This window comes from Panicum virgatum, chromosome 2N (genome assembly GCF_016808335.1).
Source record: "Panicum virgatum strain AP13 chromosome 2N, P.virgatum_v5, whole genome shotgun sequence".
In the NCBI taxonomy this organism is placed as follows: domain Eukaryota; kingdom Viridiplantae; phylum Streptophyta; class Magnoliopsida; order Poales; family Poaceae; genus Panicum; species Panicum virgatum.
In genome coordinates this window covers 6,479,368-6,499,310 of record NC_053146.1, presented here as the reverse complement: position 1 = coordinate 6,499,310, position 19,943 = coordinate 6,479,368, and the positions used below count along the sequence as shown (strand labels likewise).

Below are 19,943 nucleotides of genomic sequence, written 5' to 3'. Positions count from 1 at the left end.
CCTCTCAAGTCTCGATCGTTGGTTCTACTGCGTGCAGACGTATACTGCTTGCTCGCCATCAGATCGATGGATCCAATTAATTAGGTTCCCTTTAGTTTCCAAAATTTTTTAAAGGTGTGTTTAGATTTTTTGGCGTAAATTTTTGGAAGACAATATTACTATTTCGGAGCACTAAATAAAATCTATTTATAAATTTTTTTGCACGGATGGATTGTAAATCGCAAGATTAATTCATAATTAGCGGACGGTTACTGTAGCATCATTGTTGCAAATCATGTATTAAGTGAGCTCATTAGATTCATCTCGCGATTTACAACTCATCCGTGCAAAAAGTTTTACAAATAAATTTTATTTTGTACTCCATGCATGTGTCCAAACATTCGATGTTATGTTTTTGAGTGTAAAATTTTGGGATCTAAACAAGGTCGCTTCAGTAACTTCGAACATTTGATCAATAATTAGGAGTATTAAATGTGAATAACTAACAAAACTCACTTCATAACCCCCAGACAAAATCGTGAGACGAATCTAATGAATCTAATTATGTAATGATTAGACAATGTCATCCTACAGTAAACAATATCTAATGATGAATCAATTAGGCTTAATAGATTCACCTCGTGATTTTTCATCCATCCGTGTAATTAGTTTTATAATTTATCTATATTTAATACTCCTAATTACTGTTGTAAAAGTGCCCAAAACTTTTGCCGCAAAATTTTCGGTAACTAAACTGGCCCTTAGCATGTCTAGCGCCATGCATGTCGGCTACAAGAAACGGCTAGTTTGCAGTGTGACGACACCTTTGCTGTGTGCAAAATCACGGGTGGGTACACGTGGCAAAGATATAACACACGGTAAAAATATATTTTATCGTGTGTTTTTTGGCACATGTTAAAGCCACTTTTTGCTATGTGTTTTTTTAGCATACGGTAAAGTATGACTTGTCGTGCGTTTTATTTTGGCACACGGTAAAATAATAATTTTTTCTTTTCTCACATCGAATTTTTTTTCGCAATTTTGTCAAGTGTTTGTAAGGTAAAAAAAACTGTTTCGAACACGCTTTGCCGTGTGTCAGATCAAGGACACTCTTTGCCGTGTGCCCTAGATCTGGCACACGGCAAAGTGTGATTTAAATTTTGCAAATGATCTCGGATGGGGAAATGGTCAAAACGAAAGTTGTAGATCTCGAAAAGTTATAAAACTTTGTAGTTGACAATGTTTTGATTTGAATTCGTTTAGAGTCTCAAACAAACAATTTACACTCAGTTTAGTATAATATATGGGGAAAACAAATAAAGTACAGACACAAGTGAGTGTGTGGTGAAGTGGTAGAGGCGGTTGCATGCGAGAGGAGGTCGCGGGTTCGAATCCCGCCGGCGCATTGCCGAGAGGAGGTCGCGGGTTCGAATCCCGCCGGCGCATTGCCGGCAAGTATTATGTGAAAAATGCCGTGACTTCGGCGGAGCGGACGAGCGACTGGGCTGTGGGGTTTTCTCTGAATTAAAATAATTTATTTAAAGGGCCCACACCAAACATGGCTTTACCAGCTTCTGTTTGTTGTGTACAATGCACGGTAAAATCTTACCGTATGCAAAACGGGCTTTGTTTTGTGCCTGCGGCATACGGCGAACAGGCAGCATCCCGTAGTGGTTGCGGGCACAGGGATCGAGAAGGTGAGGAAGGCGACGCCCCAGGAGAAAGAAGAACACAAAGTCCGGCCACTCCTCCCTCCGATCTCATGAACAAATATATATATCCACGACGTGGAGAACGTGTATCCTGAAGCAGTAGCACGCCAAGAATAATAGGAAGTTTGTGTGCATCACCATGGGCCCAAGAATCATATTCATCGCGCATGCAGATGGGATCATGTTGTCGGCTTGTCGCAGAAGGCCGCCGCCGCCGCTACTATTTGTCTTCCCGGCGAGATTAGCGGCTGCCGGACTTCGGGGGGGGGGGGGGGGGGGGGGGGCAAGTATTGATTATCAAAATTGACACAGGTCGAATTGACCGGTGCTCATGTGCAGTCTGACCGGTCTGGGACTTGTAGCCGGTCCAGCAACCCCGACCGGTGACCCACCGCTCAGACCGGTCTACTTGGAATCCGAGTATAATTAGATTTTTCATGTGTTTAGATATGTAAATAGGATTTCTTGCGGGATAAGTCCACCCCACCTTATAAATATAAAGGGTCACGGCCGATTGAGAGCATCCAATCGATCAAACAATACAATTTTTATTTTTTTTATTTTCTTTTTCCCTAGCTTTTCCAATCTACTATTTGTTGTTTCTCCTTCGTCTCTACATCGATTGAGTGCGTTCTAGGTGGCCTGCCAACTCTAAAACAACTCTGCGTGCGCCTGCCCTGACGAGTCTTTCTGGGCTACCGTTCGAAGGTTTCATCACCGATCTCGCCGGCGGCGATCGGTCTGACCGCTCCTTGAGACCGATCTGACCGGTTTGTGCGGCAATGCTGCAACGCACGCCTCTGTTCGTTGCACGCTCGATCGAGTACGTTCGTGTGTTTCCTGTGATTTGCGTCAACACTAAGTAGGCGAGCTTAGGTGGGAGACGCCGCCGGAGGCCGGAGTCAGGGGTGGTGGGGGTACTCGCTTCTGCGATAGGATTAGCTCCAGTCATAGAGCGTGATGAATAGACCCCCATCTAGGCCTGGACGGTCGTCGGAACCAGGCCCAGAATATCCTGAGTCGGCCCATGCAGAAACATGCGGGATCATGGGAGATTATTGGGCTACATGCATGCATGAGTGCGTCGATTGATCCTATGTGAGAGGCAAATAAAATACCGTAGTATGAAAACAATGTGAGGATATCATCAAATTTGTCATTTCATATCCAAATGACCAGTATATTTGTCTTAACCAACTTTAATCTTCACTAATATTGCTTTGCATATGCTAATAATTACCTGTTAATAATAGCATGATTAGCGCAGGAACCCAATACTTCCATAGTACCTGTTAATGAAGCATGGCTGCTGACTCCCGAAGCGTTGCCGCCGCCCGTTCGTCTCGACCCCATGCAACCTCCCCCCGCCACGCCGCGCCACCGCCGGACCTCGCCAGAAAAAGCCCGTGTGTCGCCGCAGAACAAAGCATGACGGTGGTAGCAGAGGCGGATCTTAAACACTAAACGAGGGACGCCAACCTATGTAATTTAGCACTAAATATTTATAAAAAGTAACAAATTACTATTTATTTAGTAGAGATTGTGTTGAGCCAGAGGGGCCATGGTCCCCTTTGGTCTCCACTAAGCTCCGCCAATGGGTGGTAGTATTGTACTCCATACACACGTTGTCAAGCAAAAGGAATTTTGGATCCTTACACACGTTGCTATTCATATTCCTAAACCGTACATACAGATCAATACATCATGTAGACAACCATGCCCATTTATTTATTTGTTCATATAATTGGAGCAACAGTAACATTGATCACCCCATTCATTCCACACAAAGCTCATGGTCTGAAAGCTCACACGCCACAGAAATATAGTTCGCACCACAAACACACCAGGCAAAGAGCGCAGCAATTGGCCCCAGCGAGCACGAGTGCATGCTAGCCTCATGCTCTGCTGTTGCACGAGCTGAAGGGAATTCAGCCGCCGCTGAACTGAATGCTGGCTCTTGCTTTTATTTCTTGCAGCTCCGGACAGATCACAGGTCTGTCCGGAACTCTGCATCACACTTCACACCATCTTATCCAACAAGATGGCATGATAACACACACTTTCAATCTGAGGTCTAGCCATGGACGGACGCCTCGATCCATCGAGGAACACCGACCAAACAAACGAAAGCAGAGCAAACCGATGCAGATGACAGACCACGCGGACGCAAGCAGGCAAACCAATCAAGAAGACACAGATGCAAAAGCAGAAATAGCAGTAGGAGATGGGTTCAGTCACCACTCACCAGCAGGCAATGCCAGCGACTCCGGCAGTCTGGCTGCCGCAGTTCAACGAATGGCCGGTCGGAATCACCTCACCTGCGAGTAGGAGAGGAGAGAAACAACGGTCCATCAGTTCTATTGAGGAAGTAACCAACAATGTGTATGCGCATGCACCTAGGATAGGAATTATCATCCACTCCCTCGTTTCAAATTATAGGTTATTTTCAGCTTTCAATTTCTGGGTTCCTAGTTTTTTCTCTGTATTTAGACATACTACGTATCTAGATTCCTAGAAAAAACTATGTATCTAAAATCTAAACAATCTATAATTTAGGATAGATCGAGGGAGTACTAGTGATTTGGTTAAGATCACAAATACTGCTATGAGGAGATCGTAGGATGATGATGAGTATATTGTAAAATCTGGTACACTGTATTGATAGCAAGGTGGGCGAGAGGGATCACCATTCACCTGAGCACGGTCCTCCTGAGCAGGGTCTTCTTGTAGTACCGCGAGTGGATCGGCTTGTAGCGGCTCGCCTGCGAACCATCGTCCCACTCCAGCTTGTCCCACCATTCCTTCTCGCAGTCGCACTCTACGACCTTGCTGCTTCCGCTGACGTCCGGAAGGCGCCTGAGGCTCCAACATCCCCTGATCTTCAGGGTCTCAAGATTGGGTGTCGACATCCTGACCCCACAGATGCGCTGAAGTGAAGGGAGCTCGTGCAGGTGGATACGCTTCAGACTGGGGAAGTCTAGGATAACTGGCTGACGCTGCTTCTCGGCGTAGTTTTTGGCGTCGTAGTCCAAAGTGAATACCTCCCGGAGATCTCCACACCATGTGATCTCGAGGGTCTTCAGTTGGCTCAAGATGCTCATGCGCCAGGATGGCCTGAAGATTGCCCAAGCCTGGGGCAGAAGTGGAGGTGTAAAAATGTAAGGTGTGGGAATGTACGATAGTAGGCAGACGTGTCTCGCAGTTCCCAAATACAGCGTGCCTTCGAAAGGTGTGACGCCCAGAATGTTCTCATCCTGTGCTCAAAGATGCTGATGTCATATTGAATGGGTGTAGTGAAGACAGATTCCACTCTAGGGCACCACTCGATTCTGCACCACTCTAAGTTCTCCCATTCCAAATTCAGCTGCGTCGTAGCTGAAGGGGCATTAGTGATGGACGTGCTATCGTGGATGTGCAGGATCTTGGCACAGAGTGATACAAACTTCGGCACAGTAATAGTACTACTAGTTCCTTCACCACCTTGCAAAAATGATTCTTTCCTTGTCTGATCTTGTATGTGCATGTAGCAGCTCTCTTGCGGGCAAGGCCACATCCACATGATCCCACCGTCGCCTTCGCTAGCCTTCTTCAGGTGGTTCACGGTGCTATCTGACGTGTATATTGCAGATGCAGTCTGCTGTTGCTGCTGCTGTAGTCTTACCAGCAATTGCTGGTCACTGCTGCACCGCTGTTGATTCCTTCATCTTTGCAACCACCACCAGCAATAGTAGGACTTGCCGGAGAGGAAACCTCCACATAGATCTTGCGGGAATCGGAATACACTGGCTCAAGGGACGTGAGGAGCCTTGAATCCCGTACAGAAATGTACCAAGGGAATTCACTGATAGGTTGACTACCATGTAGTAGTACTGCTGCTTCTGATGTTCCTGTAGTAGTACTATTCCTCTTGGCGCTTTCTTCTCTAGTAGATTGGACAAAGGGTGCTGACTGTGTGGTGTCAACGCGCAGCTTAGACAAGCCTGCTCCATTCATTTTATCTTTTGGTGGCCACGTGATTGCACAAAGATTTTCGCAACCAAGTAGATAAAGCTCTTGAAGGTTGAATGTTGTTGCTGCGAGATCTAATTTTTTCACTGTGGTGCCTGAGATGTCTAGGGTGCGGAGATTCCACATCGTCCAAGGAATAGATTCTTCAGTTTAGAACATCCACTGAAGGAAATATGCTCGAGTCCACCAATAGATCCATCAACAATAACAGTCTCAAGGCAGCTACTGTTGCTGATTGCCCCTGGCCCAAATAAGGTCTTCATGGGAGAGTTGGCACTGTTTCCTGAGAAGTCAAGAATCTCCATCTTGTTCATCTTCGAGAACAATTCATTTTCCGAGCAAGTACTGCATCTGACAACAGAGTTTGTTATTCGGAGCTTGCGGATGTTAGGCAGCCGTCCATGCAGCTGCCCCAGGTCCCAATCTTGGGCTCCCATCACAATCAGCTCCCTGAGCTGGGTCATGAGATCCAGCGTCTGCGCCGACAAGATCTGATCACACTTTGTGTTGTGCATGACGAGCACCCACAGCCTCTGGAAGCACCGGCGCACGTCCTCCTCCATCCTTGCTCTGTCCGTGTCGTTGTTCCCAGAGCTGAGCTTGTGGAACTCCACCATGCCCTGGTAATGCAGAGAAAAAAGTATCAGTCGTTCCTGTGCTCTTCATGGCCGTGTCGATCTCCGCCCGGGGTTTCAGCCGGAATCTCCCTTGGAATGTCCACAGCACCTTGTTTGTTGAGTACCCGGAGAGGGCGAAGCCGCACAAGCTGGCGAGGTCAACTTCCTCATTGCTCCCATTGTGGATGATCACAAAGAACCTGTGCTTCATCTGCTGCTGTACGTGCTGGTAGATCTCCGTGGTGACTTGTTCTAGCCCGGCGCGGGATCCCTGGGGCACCCCCTGGTAATCGTCCTCTTCGTCTTGCCTGTCGAACAGCTCCATCACTTGATCAGGGAGCCTCAGCGGCTCCGCGACCGCCCTCTGGAGAGACCTCCTGCTCTCCCACATCGAGCAGTACTCGATGTGGATGACCTGATCATCTGGTGAAGATGCGGTGAGGCGCCGGGCGATGGCTCGGAGGACGGCGGACGCCCCCAGCCCGTCCCACCCATCGAAGTAGAAGACATTGTCTCTGCTACTCAAGCTTCTTGTAGTACTAGTGTCTTCCATCAACAAGCAGTTGATGAGAATTTCTTCGGCAGCCTCGTCTATCGTGTCAGCACGAAACATACTGCATACATATGCGCATATGATGGAATCAATATCCACATGGAGGATCATGGTGATCGGTTATACTTCTCACTTGGGATTGTGCTAGCATAGTATATATAACAAAACAAAGCATACATTGGACAAATTAAACACTACTTTACTTTTTGTAACATATATATCTGAGCTTTGCTACGTACTCCGAAGTAACCGTGGACCATCCATTTAGTTAGGTCTAGATAAATATTATCCAATACCTCCTAAGAGGTAATAGGAGGAATATATATTTATATACTTCATTTTGAGAGATAGAATATCTTGCAATTAGATCTATTATAGGAAAAATGGTTTGGAATTAGCCATAACATGTTGATGTGCAGTGATGGCCTGTTGGATATTTAACGTGTTGGATCTGATAAGCCACGACGTGATGGCATCCACATGTGTATTTTTTTTTTAACGTGACGGACCTCTACTCTTTTACGTGATATACATACCTTATTACATTTTTGTTGTACTATTTTTTCAATTTTTGTTGTAGAGGTGTGCAATATGCAAACAAGATTACCATCATGTTGATTCCAAACGTGGCTCACTGACTTGTATGCAACGTTCTCATTCTGATCAAAGAGTAATGTTTTTAATTATCTACTAAACAATAGCCATCTCAAGGTGCGTGACAACATTGGGAAAAGCATGTTTGTACCATAACGTTGCTACGTGACAATTGTTTTGCAAGATATACATGATTTTTTTTGAAAGGTCACTACTAGAAAACAAGCCTTAGGTCCACCCCAAAAGTACCAGTATCAAGATGAACCGGTACCTATGGTAGCATAGGTACCGGTTCATCTCCATACCGGTACTTTTGGGGTGGATGAAATCTTTGAATGGGCCTTAGGCACCGGTTGGTATTATCAACCGGTACCTAAAGCTCTCCATAGGTACCGGGTGATAATTTTTATATTAGTACCGGGTGGTACCACCAACCAGTACCTATAGACGAGCCTTAGATACCGGTTGGTGTTACCAACCGGTACCTTAGGAGCCTTTGGTACCGGTTGGTAACACAAACCGGTACCTATGGCTCATACATGGGTTACTTTAAAAGGAATATATCTCCTTCTCAATCAGAACAACTGTGTAGCTGAGATGGTAAAGGGGTAGCGTGCGAGGCTATATGTCGTGGGTTCAAATCCCAGCGAAAGAATATTTTGCCTCATTTTGGAGGCCTTAGGTACCGGTTATTTTACCCGGTACCAAAGGCTCGAGCCATTGGTACCACTTTCGGGGTACCGATTCAAAAAACCGGTACCAAAATGCATTCTCAACCGGTGCCTATGGCACTTTTTCTAGTAGTGGGTGTACATACAATGGAATCAATCTACCAGATTCTGTTCCAAGCCTACAACAAGATTAGATTTAACTGGATCAAACGTGACATTTTTGTACTTTTTCAAAAAAAAATCTAACATGACAACAAATGACGAGATGACTCTTCTCAACTGGTTATTAGGTCCAGAGGTACACCAATGCATTTCCCTGCCCAATGCAATCCATGGAATGGATTCATGGAAGTTTGAATTTTTCACATAATTAACGGTGTAGCGGCCACATATGAGGATTTGATCTGTCACGTTCATGTACCGCAGATGCCTATTTTTGTCAAGTCCGCAACACATGTCCGTTAGATTCCGAAATCCTAATTCTACAGTCCGGACGACGAAGCGGACACGCGTCCGGTGCTACCGGCCCGACCATCCAACGTTTCTGCAGGCCAATGATTCACTGTCCTCCCTCTTAGCTTCTCTCTCATTTCGTTTCCCTTTTACTTCCCTCTCTTTTCTCCGTCCAATTCTCGCATGTGGCGAGTGCCCCGGCAGAGCTTGCCGGAAGAGTGCTCTAGCGGGGTGCAGCAGCAGCCCCGTCTAACTTTTTCTTTTTCTTTTTTTAGTTCATTCTATAGCATTAGTTCGCAATTTTTATCTTTTTCAAAGTTCTGCTAGCTCCAACTTTTTTATTTTAGTAATCTTTTTATAAGTTTTTGACCTTCCATCCAAATTTGTTGATTACCTTTTGCTTTCCATTTTTTTTCTCCCAATGTTTGTTGCCTACAACTTTTCATATTTTAAATTATTTTCACAATATTTTCTTTCTAAATATTTTCAAATTTTGCTTCATATCTTTTGTAATTTTTCCAGAAATTTTTCTTTCAAATTCTTGTCACAAATATTTGTTTCCAAAAGTTTTTTGCCTAGGTATTTTTGTGTTCTCTTTTTTCACAAAGTTTTATGTGTTTAATTTATTCCTTGAGCTTCTGCTCTCCAACAAATTTTGATTCCAATTTTTTTGTTCAAAATGTGATCTTGAAATTTTTGTTTCCTAACTTTTACTCCAATTTCTTTTTTCTATTTTTTAATATTCGGAATCTTTCTGGACAAAAAAACATTGATTCAAACTTCTGGTTTCTCCCTTTTTTTGTTATACAAATTTGTTTATAATTTGCATTATATGGATCACCGTCAGAACATAGTTGGGCGAGGTTAGCGAGCGTGGCTGCGTAGGATTCGCAGGTGGGGACCAGATGAATCCTTGCATGTAGAATCGCTGGCATGCGGAAACCGAGAATGGAGGAGCGCCATCATTTGCCCGTACCCGATAATAATCGTTTAATAAACGAAAGCTGATATTGGAGCCCTGTCGGAAAATGGACCGCACGACGGCTTATTTACAGGCGACTGTAAATTAGCTAACCTCGCTAGAATCTATATGCATGGGGTGGTAACGGATTATGGCACTAATGGTCTCTTCATAATCCAACTTAGCCCTTGTATGTATGTTTGTAGTTTAAATTTGTATAAGATTAGAGCTTGATCTTTTAAATCCGACCGTTAGATTATCTAGATTAAATTTTAAGGCCCTTTACCACATGCATGCAGGGCATGTTTGGTTAGAGTCATGATCCAAGCAGCAACAGGGTTTCATTTACCGACCGGACCGGCCAAATCGCCGGGGTCCGGTACCGGTATACCGGTTCGGTTTAGCCGGAAACCGGTCGGTACCGGTCGAATTCAAATTTGAATTCAAAAAACTTAGTTCAACCGGTTCGTACCGGTATACCGGCCGGTTAGACCAGTTTACCGGCCGGTTTGAATTCAAATCCAAATTTAAAATCGCATGTGTCACTGGTTTGGAATGGTATACCGGCCGGTTTGACCGGTTTACTAAGTGAGCCTTAATTGGCCGTCTCATTTTTTTCCTTTTTTTTGGTTTAACTTTAAATGCCCGAAAAGTATGTTAAACGAATGAATTTTTGAGAAAATTTGACACCATAAGATTCGTCGCACCTTGAAGTATTTTTAGGAATTTTTCATTTTTTTGAATTTAAATTTGAATTTTGAATTTAAGCCGGTTTGGTACCGGCCCAAACCGGAACCGGACCGGACCGGTTTGACCGGTAACCGGTCAAACTGGACCGGTTCCCACCGGTTTTGTAAACCCTGAGCAGCAAGCCTCTAGGCAGCAATCGTGACCCCAGGCCGAGAAAATCGATGGCCTGGGTTTGCTGCCTGGCTCAGGCAGCTGATCGGAGGCCAGAACCAAACAAGCCCGCATAGCCGCATGCATGGTAACATGGTAACCGAAATAGAACTAATATCTTTTTTATCTTTAATTAATTGGTTTATCTCTTCTAAAATTCAAGGGTCCAGATTTATCTCTCCTAAGAGGCAAAAGGAATACTGTAGCAAGACCCATATATCTACTTACTAAAAACCGTTTTCGTACTTTTGACAGACAGCATGGAAGAAGAAAGAGACACCCAAGATACGAGGTCAAAACGACGAAGAACATGCTAAGTAGAGGGTTTACCTTATTGAGCATGATGGATTGGATTGGAGTAACCGGCCGCGCCTGTCAGCCCGGTTCACCGGATCTCTGCGGTGTAGCTGCTACTAGATCTACTGCAACCTCAACTTCATAATGGAAGACCATGCAGCTGCCAACCTCCAGCAGATCGATTCCATTTTCATCATGGAATCTATCTAACCCATCTCGTCGCTTGGTTTCTTTCTCGGCTGATGTGGTCAACACATAAATTTAACAAGCATGAAACTAGCTAGCTCAGAGCAGGTATATAGGTACGATCTCATGCAATGGAAGGGATCGAGTAGTTTCAGTCACATACCTCAGTTAAGTAGCATTGGCATGCACTATCAATCAGGAAGCAGGATCGGATATAGTCGACAGAAGCCAAACGAGATCAAACCAACGATTGCCCGTGCGCGCGCGTGAAGGCGGGAGAGAGTCTAGATGGAAGCAAAACGGCTGGTAAGGCAAACGTGCCCGGTGAACTCTTGGTTATTTGTGTCTGCATGCAGTCATCATCAAATGCATGATTCTTTGCTTACTAACAAGAAAAGGGAAGGAAGATGGTTCTTTGCTTGCAGCCGGCTAGCTGCCGCAGGATCTTCGAAAGGTAAAGGGATTAAAGATTTAGATAGCACTAGCTAGCCTTTTCCTTTTTCTTTTCCATTTCTCTCCCTCTTCTTTTTTTTAACCTTGTGGATTACTCAAAGTGATCAAGAGTAGAGAATCCGATGTAGATAGTATCTGAGCATCGCGGTTGGCTGTAGCTTGCATTGCGTTCAAACGCAGGCGTATATATTCCCATCAAACACGTGGAAACAAAAAACCTTATTTATGACAAACGGTATAGATGGCCAAACGGGCCGGATTATTTGATGGGGGACACGATCCTAAAAACACTACACGAACACGATCCGACATGGTTCATTTAGTGCCAGTGTCAGTACATGGTACGATCGTAGTGTCATGCGTGGACTAGGGGTGGGCAGAATATCCGAAACCTGTACCCAAAAAACCCGACCCCGAACCCGATAAACCCGAACCCTAATTCGGGTTCCAACCCACGATACCCAAAATTATTACGGGTAATTCGGGTATCAGGCCATAGTACCCGAACTACCCGAAAAACCCAAACAGCAGGTCAGCCCAAAAATATCACTCATTCTAACCCACTCTTATTTCCAGCCCAGCCCACCAAACCCCTTCCTAACCCAACCCTAACCAGCCCCCCCACGCCCCCAACCCCAACGCCCCCAGCCGCCACTGCCCACTACGCCCACCCAGGCCACCCCGGCCGCCGCCGCCACTGCGCCCACCCCGACCACCACCGCCACTGTGCCCAGCTGGGCCACCTCGGTAACTGCCTGACGCCCTCCACGGTCCTCGCCGCCCGATGACTAGATGCCCCCGCCCCCGCCGGCCGCCGGTGCGGTCTGCACCGCCGCTCGCCCTCCTCGATCCTCACCTCCAGATGTCGCTGGCCGACGCCACCGCCGACGCCCCAGCCCCCATCGGCCTCCGCGGCCCCTCCTCGGTCCTCGTCTCCAGACGCCGCCGGCCGACGCCCCCGCCCTCGCCCCCGCCCCCGCCCCCGTCGGTGCTGCAGTCGCCGCCGACGCGCGACGCCTCCTTGCCTGCCAACTGCTAACAAATTTCGGGTAGTTTGGGGTTACCCGAACTCGAATTTTCGGGTACCCGAAATGTCGGGTTTTCATTTTTTCGAGCAAATTTCGGGTATCAAATCTCAAAACCCGAAATTTCTAAAACTCGAAAAACTCGACCCGAAATTTTCGGGCTATCCGAATGCCCACCCATAGCGTGGACCGAAACTCGGACATGCAGTGCCGGCAGCACTGACGAGCGGTGGTGACCAGAGTGACCACTGTCGTCAAGACGCCAACCTCTGACGACGAGTAGATGTAGGCGTATTATGATATGACGCCCACGAAGACGACGCTCAAGTATCCGCATCGATAATCCTGACTTGCTGAGACAGCATCGATCGCTTTCTAGTTTCCCGGCAGCATCTCTCGATCCTCTTCGCCTGGCTGCATGCATGTTGTTGTAATCTCATGTATTGATTGAACTAAGAACCAAAATATTTATACAAGCCCAAGGAAGACAAAGGGTGTCTGTTTTCAAAAGACATGCCCCTTCGGGATGATCGATTCATGTAATTGACAACTGCTTGATGATATTCTAATGATATCATTAATCTAATTAAATATTAATTACAGAAATTGATCACTAATCTATTTCTTCATATCACATGTGATGTGATGATGTGACGCTCTCGTCCAAACTTGCGTCAAAACAAAGCAACAAAGCAAGATAGCAATAGACAAGCAAGCGGAAACCCTATCCCTATCTTAGCTATCTAATATTCCACCGCTCATTAATTGCAGGGCAGCGTCAATGCATACAAAAGATAAAAAAAAAGTGCACGAAGAATTCAACAAAAATTATGGATGGATAGATTGATGCAAGCGAGGACATCATGTGTTCATAATACGGTTGAAGAAAAAATGTATAAGGCGAAATGAAAAAAAGAATAGAACTTTAATTTGCTTATACGGCCTTGAATAAGCCCCATGGATGGTTGAAAAGGAACAAGCTGAGAGTAGTAGTCAAGCAAAGCAGCCATGCATGGCACGCTGCAGCACTTGGCGACAATGCAAGGCTTCATCTGCTTTTGAAGCTTTTAGAGCATTTTAAAAGACTAGCCAAATCTTATTCTCCATATTACCATTTATCTATCTATTTAGTCAGCCTTCACTCTCCATATTATGTCTATACTATCCAACAAACTAGCTATCTGAGTTTGAGAGTCAAAATTATTATTTACAACAGGGTTCCTGAGTTCCAGCATTAATAAGCCTAGAAAGAATTAGGGACTCGCAATTGGATCCTTGACTGGAGCTGCGTGGCTGGGGGCAAAATCCAGCAATGGGAGATGATGCACGACGTGATGGAGGACCTCCTCGGCGACGGCATCTTCAACGTCGACGTCACCAAGTGGCGGCACCAGCGGAAGGTCACCAGCCACGAGTCTCTACCGGAAAATGCCAATTTGCCGTATGCCTGAAACTTTACCGTGCGCATTTTTTTGGGCACACAACAAAGAGAGGATTTGCCGTGTGTCTTGGAGAAAACACACGTCAAACAATGCACACACGGCAAACGGGGCACTTCACCGTGTGCCAAGATCTAGCACACAGCAAACAATCTATTTTGCCATGTGCCGACACAAAGGCACACGACGGCCGTCAATCTTTGCCGTGTGCCTACACTGGGCACTCGGCAAACTCCTATTTGCACCGTGTGCCACGCATTAGGCACACAGCGAAGCTTCTTCTGCCGTCAGGCCCTGGGACGGCGCCTGACGGATGTCAGTGTTTGCCGTGTGTCCAGTGAGGAGGGCACAGGCCGAGGTTCAGCAGCAGATGGCCCAGATGTACTCTTTCATTCAAGGTCTTTCGGTTCAGATGGGTCAACAACTACCTCCGATGGTGTTCCCACTGATTTCGGCTCCGGCTCCGGCAACTCCTCCTATGAGCAACTTGACAACCTTGGCACTTTCATTCAAGTATTAGAGACCTAGAGAACGTACAAACTTAGACTCACTTTGACCTAGAGATTGTACTTTACAAAACGTAGATATTTAGAGTCACTTAGACAATTCTAAGAAATTTGAAATGTTTTAGATTATAACTTTTTTGAACTTGATTATTGTCTTAAATGCAATCTATACTCTGTTCTGCAGAATCAATCGGCGGCGTCGAATACGCCTGAGTTGTCGCCGGGCGTGTCACCGATGTTCCCCGAACAACAGCCATTCGCTCCTCTATTGGGGCCTTCGTCGTTCGCCCCTCCTCAGTCCGGCCCTTCTCCGTTCGGCCCTCCACCGTTCGACCAGCAATCTCCATCGTAGAACTTAAGTTTGTATTTGTGAAATCGTGCTACTTTTAGACTTTCAGTGTGTGAACTTGTGTACCTGTTGCTCTGGATTGTGAACTTGAGGTCAGACGATGTGAATATGACTATATCGACTGCCTGTGAGCCTTATTATGCTATATATATGATGTCTGTGATATTTGTTGTGATATATGAATATTATATGTGATATTTGTTTGTGTGGGGTCATTTATATGTTAAAATACAAAAAAAATCTGTTTGGTCACTTTGCCGTGTGCCTGGATCCTGGCACACGGCAAAGTGACCATTTGGCGAGGCATGTGCACTTCTTTGCCGTGTGCCAAGGTTGCACACGGCAAAGTGACCTAAACTTCGCCGTGTGCCCCGGTTTCTAGCACACGGCGAAGTTCGAATCTTTGCCGTGTGTCTTGGACCCTGGCACACGGCGAAGTTCGAATCCTTACTGTGTGCCTTGGATGCCGACACACGGTAAAGTTGGAAGCCGGCGTCGTCTCCTCGCGTCGTCCCCACCCCCGTCCCCGCCGTCATCTACTTTAATTTGCCGTGCATGCCCGATAAAGAGCTCACGGCGAAGCCACTTTTGCCGCCGGTGTTGGTCGCCGTGGGAGTTTCGCCGTGAGCCGCGCACAGCAAATTAATTTGCCGTGTGTTTTTGGGTCTTCGCCGTGTGCCTAGGGCACAGCGGCAAATGCGCGGAATCCGGTAGTGAGTTCTCCACCCGGGTGCTGCGTGACTACAGCAGCGCCGCTCCGTGTTCCGCGACACCACCGCCGAGCTCGCCGCCATCGTGGCCGCCGCCGGGCAAGAGAAGGTGGACGTGCTCGACCTGCTGATGTGGTTGACGCTGGATTCCATCTTCCAGGTCGGGTTCGGGGTCAGCCTGGCTGCCGTGTTCGGGTCCAGCAGCGAGGAGGTCGCGGCGTTCGCCAAGGCGTTCGACGACGCCAGCGGGCAGGTGCTGTACCGCTTCATCGACCCGCTATGGAAGGCCAAGAGGCTCCTCAACGTCTTGTCGGAGGTGCACATGATGACATGAAGCGCTCCGTCCTCAACGTCTTGTCGGAGGTGCAAATCTGAAAACTTAGTACATAATTTTGAACTAAAAAAGATTAAAAGTGCACCTAAGAGTAACCAATTTGCACTTCTAAATGATTTTAGGTCACCAATTTGCACTCCTAAATAATTTTGTCCGCACATGAAGCGTCCTTCGCGGCGGAGCGTGTGGGAGCGGAGCGAGGGAGCCGAGGGGCGGCGGGAGGGAGCTTGACAGCTGCGGCGGCAAGCTGCAGCGAGGTGCCGCAGGAGGGAGGAGCACGCGGGAAACAGATGGATCGGAGCGCTCAGTATACCGAGCCGAGGGTCTCGGGAGCGAGATAGCGGGAATGGTTAGTGGCACTGCGAGCGAAGAGATTTGCAGAGCTTGTTGGATCTAGTTTTTAGTGATGTTTCTTTTAGCTAACTAAGGATAGTTAGGCTCTTGGAGATGCTTTTAATTCCTTCATCCTTTCTAGTACGTACCAGACTCTTGGAATCTTTAATTTTGATCGACTCCTTCCAGCTGCATGCTGTGCCACAGACCGGAATGACGTAGGCCTGATCTTCAATCGGATTTCTCTTTTACGATTTATTTACTTCTCCATCTCCCAATTATAAATCTGATTATAGACGGTAGTACAAATGTTCAGATCGGCTTCTTGCCTGCCGTAACCCCCTCCCCCCCTAAAAAAAACTATGAAAAAGCAAGGGGTCAATATGGTTTTTATATATAAGAAGTGCCATTTCTTTTTAAGTGGTTTCATTGTGCAGCCCCTCATGATGTTCCCCAAGTGAGCCTAACAGCTTAGCCCGCCCCATCAAAAATCAGTGTTCAGGGTGTTTGGCCTCAAAATATGATCTAGACTACTCATCCAAGAGCAGTGCATCCTACTCAGACAATGAGGCGTTTCTTGAGAAATCATAACATCCCAAGTTTCAGAACCAGGTGATATTCTTGTTCGTTATTTAGTCAGATATCGCATACAACTCCTATATTATTCGGTCAGTTCTCTGATTATACCCCCACAGGTTGATCCTGCCACTCAAACTACCGATAAACCAAAGAACATATATATGCAATTATCGTATTCTAGGATAGACCAAACACATCAATCTGATTGAAGCAACGTGCAACCCAAAACAAGACTGCACACAACAATGCTAACCAAACGATTGAGGTGGCCTTAAGCCATCAAAAAACATGATGACCATCGATCATGTCATCATCATAACAAATTTCAGCAAAGCATACAGCGCACAAGAACAGCGAAGCGATCACAATGCCGATAAAAGTAACCACATCGCAGTATAGATAAGATTAACTCAAAACAGCATAAATTGTGCAGTGCTTAGCTAGGATTCTAGAGCTGGAACAGAGCAAAACACCATTGGTATGTAACTTGTTCAAAACAAGCAGCACAACTGGAAGGAAACAAGACATGCCATGCGCCTTCCGTGCTGGATTCTGGAGGCTGACAACTGGGCTAATAACTCATTTCAGCGGAATGAACCGTGAGGAGTGAGTGGCACCGATACCGGGCCTACCGTGCTTGACCGGCTTGTAGGAGATGGAGAACTCAGCGAGGTAGTGGCCAATCATCTCAGGCTTGATCTCAACCTGGTTGAATGTCTTGCCGTTGTAGACACCAATGATGCTTCCAATCATCTCAGGGACAATGATCATGTTGCGGAGATGGGTCCTCACTGGCTCTGGCTTCTCGCCGGCAGGAGCATCCTTTTTCTGTTCAAGGGCAGTAGTTAGCTTGTGGTCAAACAATGTGTCAGGTAAAAATGGAAGCTCTACAAATACCAAATGGATCAGCAAAGAATTTTACAATAATCATGCTTTCCTGGCACAGAACATAAGGAGCTGGAGCTGCATATTGTACATTAAGGGTACAAAAGTTACTCTACCATTACACCAATATTCCTCACCACAGATAACATTACTCGTAATAATCAGTACAATGGGATCAAGACAGGCTTTGTCAGGTAAAATACCAAGTTTTAACACTCATAAGACAACAATCTGATCACGCCAAAACACAATGAAAAAACACAGCATATTCCCATTTCAAAATTTTATTGACTGAAATATATTAAGCGGCAACTTTGCTTGCTGAGCAACTCAAGATTTCAAAATGATAGAATGCAAGGCAAAGAATATGAAGACAATACAATTGCCAGACCTACTTGGCAATACTCAGGATTCAGAATTTCCAATGATTTGGGTCTACTTTTTTTACAAATTTATGTGACAGGACAAATGGATGTGAATCCACATTTAGTCTTATAACAACCACCCTGCCAAGAAAAAAGTAAATTTACAGTAAAAATTTCGACAGTGACAAGCACAACACATGATTTTGGAAGTTATACATAATAACCAAATTGCTTCGGTCATAACTGAACATCTAATACACTAACAAAGCCAGCAGAATACTTTGTGCGGCCAAATTGTGACAGAAAACTGCTAACCACAAAACAAAATCACAGAAGTGCCATTTAAATCATTCAAGCGACATACACATTTCTATTTTTCACAACTTCACTAGCATGCTATCTACGAAAGACATAAACATGCCAGTTCCGAGAAGAACCTAACAAGCATCAAATAATCATGAGCGCACAACAGATCCGCGCAATTATCTAGATCATAACACACTAGCAACTAGCAAAACAGCGGTAGCAAAAAGTAAGCGATTGGAAACTGACCGCCTTGCGCAGCTTCTTGATGAGCGCCATGGGCTTCCTCTTCAGACCCCTCTGGAACCTACCGAGCACGAACAAGCATCGCATCAGATCCAGGGAAACAAACGAACCGGAGCACGAATGGTACCTTCTCCTCGCGCGCGCGGGGAAGAGCTGGACGAGGTCGTCGGTGGACATGTCGAGCAGCGCGTCGAGGTCGACGCCGCGGTAGCTGTACTTGCGGAACGTCCTCTTCTTGGGCGCGCCGGCGGCGACCTCGGGCTCGACATCGACGTCCGCCTGCGCAACACGAATCAGCACTTACGGTGAGTCGCAAGGGCCCGCTGGATCCGGGAGTTAGCTTGGGTTTCGAGGGGAACTCACCATGGTTGAAGCTGGTCGGTCTGAGCTCGCACGGCGCGGCGGCGGCTGGCGATGCGAGGCGGCGGCGCGGGTAGGGTTTAGAGAGAGAGGGGCGCGTGGGAGTGGGGGAGCTTATAAATAGTTGCGCACGCTGATGGGCCGCGAAGGCCGCTCATTTCGTGAGTACGGATGAAAGCTGCCCAGGCCCAACTTCTTGTTGGGTCAAAAGCAATGCAGCCTGCTTGTCCTCAACCCAAAGCGGTGAGGCTATATATCGCCCAGGCGACAAACGGCGGATGCATCACCTGAATGATTTGCTGAGATCAATTTGCCCCGATAAAGTTTATCCATGTTGCATGAGGTCCACTATCTATTTATCTAGTTAGACTCTCGCCGCATGCTAGTCCATGCATGTATGCTTGCGTCCATATGCTCCTCTTCTTTTTGCCTCTTCATATATATATTTCTCACACCACCCATGTTCTGTATGCATGCATGGTCACTTCTCATTTTTCTCTCTCCATATATTCTGACAACTTCTATGTTTGCAACATGCTTTGCTTTATGTTTGCATGATCCCTCATCTTTTTCTCTCTCTCCGTATATTCTGATAACACATATGTGTTGCATCATCCTTTGCTTTATCCAGGTATATATGAATGTTTGAAGTTTATTTTTTCTCTATATATGTGCATGTTGCTTTTACCTATACGGTTATATGTGCTTGCCCACTAGCAGTGAGCCAGTGATGCTGCGCTAGCACTGGAGTGCTTCCTCTCTTTTTAATGTTCCCATTTTTTTCTTCCTACTTATATTTTTCTTTCTTTATTCTAATTCTTCAATGGTAATTTCTTCTCTGCTTTTTATTTGGTTTCTAATTCTTTATTCTCATAATTTTCTACTATAACTGTATAGTATTTGTATTATTTATTTATATATTTATTATTTTTTCTTTAAATGTTTAAGTGTGCGAGTTATATCAATACATTAATATTGGGCGTTTCCTTTTACCGATATTTTTTATATTTATTTCAGTTAGTTTTTCTTTTATTCGTATCTATTTTTCCATATTTAAAAATATCTCATGTTTAATGTATACCAATTTATTTGCATTTTAGACTCATTAGTTGATTTGTAAATAAT

The 19,943-nt window shown here is 45.8% G+C and overlaps 2 protein-coding genes and 1 long non-coding RNA gene across 3 annotated transcripts; all 3 read right to left on the bottom strand.

The window, feature by feature from the left end:
• Positions 1-3,398: 3,398 nt before the first annotated feature.
• On the bottom strand, positions 3,399-4,519 carry LOC120659543. The gene is made up of 2 exons (XR_005669055.1): positions 4,386-4,519; positions 3,399-4,009 (listed from the first exon to the last, which is right to left on the bottom strand). It is a non-coding gene; the product is annotated as an uncharacterized LOC120659543 (long non-coding RNA).
• Positions 4,520-4,812: 293 nt separating this feature from the next.
• LOC120659542 lies at positions 4,813-11,403 on the bottom strand. Its single transcript, XM_039937717.1, has 3 exons — positions 11,095-11,403; positions 10,779-10,984; positions 4,813-6,930 (listed from the first exon to the last, which is right to left on the bottom strand). The coding sequence occupies exon 3, from the start codon at positions 6,927-6,929 to the stop codon at positions 6,195-6,197; it is 735 nt and encodes a 244-aa protein (XP_039793651.1). The 5' UTR covers position 6,930; positions 10,779-10,984; positions 11,095-11,403; the 3' UTR covers positions 4,813-6,194.
• A 5,624-nt stretch (positions 11,404-17,027) lies between these two features.
• LOC120659541 (40S ribosomal protein S15-like) lies at positions 17,028-18,946 on the bottom strand. The gene is made up of 4 exons (XM_039937716.1): positions 18,822-18,946; positions 18,586-18,737; positions 18,462-18,519; positions 17,028-17,487 (listed from the first exon to the last, which is right to left on the bottom strand). Exons 1-4 carry the CDS (start codon positions 18,822-18,824, stop codon positions 17,239-17,241), a joined length of 462 nt encoding a protein of 153 aa, XP_039793650.1. The 5' UTR covers positions 18,825-18,946; the 3' UTR covers positions 17,028-17,238.
• Between the last annotated feature and the right edge of the window lie 997 nt (positions 18,947-19,943).

Excerpts from the sequence above, each read along its gene's own strand:
- LOC120659542 (XM_039937717.1), bottom strand. The coding sequence starts at position 6,929 with ATGTTTCGTGCTGACACGATAGACGAGGCTGCCGAAGAAATTCTCATC.
- LOC120659541 (XM_039937716.1), bottom strand. Across the intron at positions 18,520-18,585 it reads CCCGCGCGCGCGAGGAGAAG|GTTCCAGAGGGGTCTGAAGA; the intron begins GTACCATTCGTG and ends CGTGCTCGGTAG. Across the intron at positions 17,488-18,461 it reads TCAAGAAGCTGCGCAAGGCG|AAAAAGGATGCTCCTGCCGG; the intron begins GTCAGTTTCCAA and ends GCCCTTGAACAG.